We start from the raw sequence: 3,188 nt of genomic DNA on the forward strand, positions 1-3,188 counted from the left end.
AGGACGCTGCCATGGCTCTACCCGCCTGGGCTCGCAGGCCCTGGAGTTGTGGCGGCCGCTCCGGAGTGCATCCCTGGTACCTCCAGGGTGGCGCCTGCGAGTGGCAGGGGCAGGGCACAACCCCACAGGTGATGCCCCTCTGCAACCAGCACCTCCCCCCATGCTGGGGGTGCAGTAGGGGCATCGCCTGTTCACATGAGGGGGTCCAAGACCTCCACCCCAGCAACTGGGCTGCCCCAATGGGGGGGGGGGTGGAAATGCCAAGGACCACCCCACTTGCAGGAGCTGATAAGCCTCATGGGGGAGTTCCAGGATCCTCCTCAGGGGCTGGTGTGCGCCATTAATGGGGGTTATCCAGGAGCCCCCACCCCCATGGAAGGAGCTGAGGTGCCCCCTGGGGGGTGCGGGGCAGGGGGGAAGTAAAGAGCACGTGTACCTTCCCCCAACCCCCAAAAAATCCCTAGCAAAGGCCAGAGTACGCATGCATAACACTGGAGGAGAGCACCCAAGGGGAAGAAATGCGCATGCGCCCTCTAGTGGAAGAGGAGCGCACCACCGGCAGCAGTGGGCGAGTGGGGAAATGCGCATGCGCCCCCGTGGGCAGAGGGAGTGCGCCCCCTATGGGAGGGGGGAGCGCGCGTGCGCCGAAGTGTGGGACAGGTAGAGGCCCCGTTTGGGGGGCAAGTGCGCATGCGCCCTGCTGGGGGAGAGGAAGGGCCCCGCCCCGCCCCGCCGGGACCCACCTGCAAGCTGGGGCCTGCGCGGCAGCTGCACGAAGCGGTTGAGGAGCCCCCCGGGCGGCCCAGGCCCGTCCCCGCTGCACCCGCCCGCTCCGCTGCCGCCGGCGCCACCCCGCCGCCGGTTGCCGTCCCAGCCACCCTCCGCCGCCGACATGGCCCAGCCGCTCACACCCCTCGCCGCCCGGCAGTTCCCTACGCCGGGCCGGGCACGGCAGTGCCAAAGGGCTCTCCGGACGCTAGCCAATCCACAGCCGCCGTTCATGGCCCTAGCCAATAGGAAGCCGACTTCTTGGCGGGTGGGACAGAGGAGCGAGGACGTCACCATAGGAAGGGCCGGGACAGACCTGACAAATCGCTGACCGACACCTTCGAACGGCTGCTCTCGCCGCCACTGCGGTATTAGACCAGAGCAATAGAGAGCCGATCCCAAGCGTGTATCGATTGTGCAGCTCAGGCTGGGCTGTAGGTGGGGGGACGGGGTCCCCCCCTTACCCCGCCCTGTGCAGCCTTGTTGCAGGCTGAGCCCAGCGGAGGACCCACCTATGCAGCGCCTTGCATTGCGGGGTGTAACACACTATCACAACTCCAGGCATAAAGTGTGAACCAGGAGATCGGCTCCCTTGGGCTCCAGCAGTTCCTGCCACCATGTCCCACCTCCTTCCTTGCCTGCCTACTCCGACCAGTCCTTGCTTTTGCAACACGCTCACCACTCAAAAAGCAGAGCATCCCTCTTCTCCACTTGCCTCAGTTGCCTCTATTAATCCACAGGCAGGCCAAGCTTCCAGGTTACTTCCAGCCTCATAACGATTTCCATGCATGGAGGGCCCCGTGCCTGCATAAAGCCCAATTGCAACCTCTCTGCCAGGGAGAGATTCATTCACTTGACCATGATCGTTTAAAGAGTGGTGGGCGAAGGAACAGAACCACGACCAGTATCAGAGTAGCAACGACCCCTGTGCTACTTCCAGGAGTGTGTGGGCATGTCTACACATTCATTAAGGCACCCTAGTTACTGTGCATTAAGAATATCCAAGCACTAAATCAATGCGCAGTAACTTGTGCTACTGTGCAGTAGCACCAATGAAGACTTTTCCAGTGACACTAACTGTGCAGTAGCCTAATAACACTGCACAGTAGCAAGGCAGGCCAAAACTATGCTAATCCAGTAGTATTAGGTTACTAAGCATAGTGTCACTCATAAACCGTGCACCGATGCTACTGCTCAGTAGCATAAGGTACTGCCCATTGATTGTCCAAGTACTAAATTTAATGCATATTAACTACAGGGGTGTAAGTTGTAGCCGTGTTGGTCTAAGGACATAGGCAGACAAGGTTCTTTGGGTGAATCTGATATCTTTTATTAGACCAACTTAAATCATTAGCTACAGTCCGTTAATGAATGTGTAGTCCCACCCACCAGCTCCTGGAAGTAGCACAGGGTACCTTGAGAGTGAAAAATATGTCACTCTCAAGGGAATGGGGGGCTAAGTGTCTGGCCTGGCTGGATTTGGGCCAGGTCTCTCTCCTGTGCGATAACAGCTCATGTAGGGCTCATCAGTTTGGAGCCTGGTTTATGATTTTCATTGCTCAGTCCTTGCTTTCCTGTTACATCTTCCATCTGCTTCTTCGGGAACCCGCTGGCTCCTGCATGCTAAGGCTGTAAATCCATTGAGGAGCGCTAGGGCTGAGGACTTGGCACCATGGCTGGGGTGCTATCAGTTGGCAGCCAGGCATGGCCAAACCGTGTGTTGGGCCAGGCAAGTCTGTGGTGAGAAATGTCCAGGAGTGTGGTCTGTGGTGGCCCAAGAAGGATTTGTAGCTGTAATCCCAGCCCAAAGTCCAGTTCCTTATTCGGGTCCCTGTACTTAGCGCAGTGTCTTGGAGGGTGTTGTCAGTTGGCAGCCTGGCACGGGCAAACTGCGTTTTGGGCCGGGCAAGTCTCTCGTCAGAGATGTCCAGGAGTGTCCCCTGGTGACACAGAGATGTAGTCTGGGGTGGCCCAAGAAGGATTTCCAGCTATAATCCCAGCCCAAACCCAGTTCCTTATTCAAGCCATTATTCTTAGTACAGGGGGCATGGGGACTGTCAGTTGGCAGCCTGGGACAGTTCCCCGGTGGCATCAACAAGAAGTTTGGGGGGTCCCAAGAACTATTTTGCCCCATAATCCCATCCTAATCTGACCTTCATTTAGGGCTCTGTACTTGATGTGGGATATTATTTTACATATTAATGAGTACACTTGCCTAGCTCATGAAATTTTCTCTTGAGGATGTGCAGTTCATTAACGACAAGCTTTTATTGGGTCTTCATTTGCTTTTGAAAAAGGAACCAGGAATAAGCAACCAACTTCAGCCGCATCCTCTAGTCCCACCCCTGCTCCAAGCAGGACCAGCCCCAACTAGATCATCCCAGCCAGGGCTTTGTCCAGCCGGGTCTTAAACACCCCCA

At 57.0% G+C, this 3,188-nt stretch overlaps 1 protein-coding gene across 2 annotated transcripts in view; it reads right to left on the minus strand.

Moving 5' to 3' along the window:
- The window catches only part of KLHDC10 (kelch domain containing 10), a 31,461-nt gene extending 30,274 nt beyond the window's left edge, over positions 1-1,187 (minus strand). For both annotated transcript variants that reach the window (XR_002102627.1, XM_019543813.1), the window contains exon 1: positions 744-1,187. Coding sequence is in view for 1 of the 2 variants with exons in the window: in XM_019543813.1 (XP_019399358.1) it covers positions 744-1,065 (322 nt within the window). In the remaining variant the exon portion in view is untranslated. The remainder of the gene's footprint in view (positions 1-743) is intronic.
- Positions 1,188-3,188: the final 2,001 nt, after the last annotated feature.

This window comes from Crocodylus porosus, unplaced genomic scaffold, assembly GCF_001723895.1.
Source record: "Crocodylus porosus isolate Cpor-Errol unplaced genomic scaffold, CroPor_comp1, whole genome shotgun sequence".
NCBI lineage: Eukaryota > Metazoa > Chordata > Crocodylia > Crocodylidae > Crocodylus > Crocodylus porosus.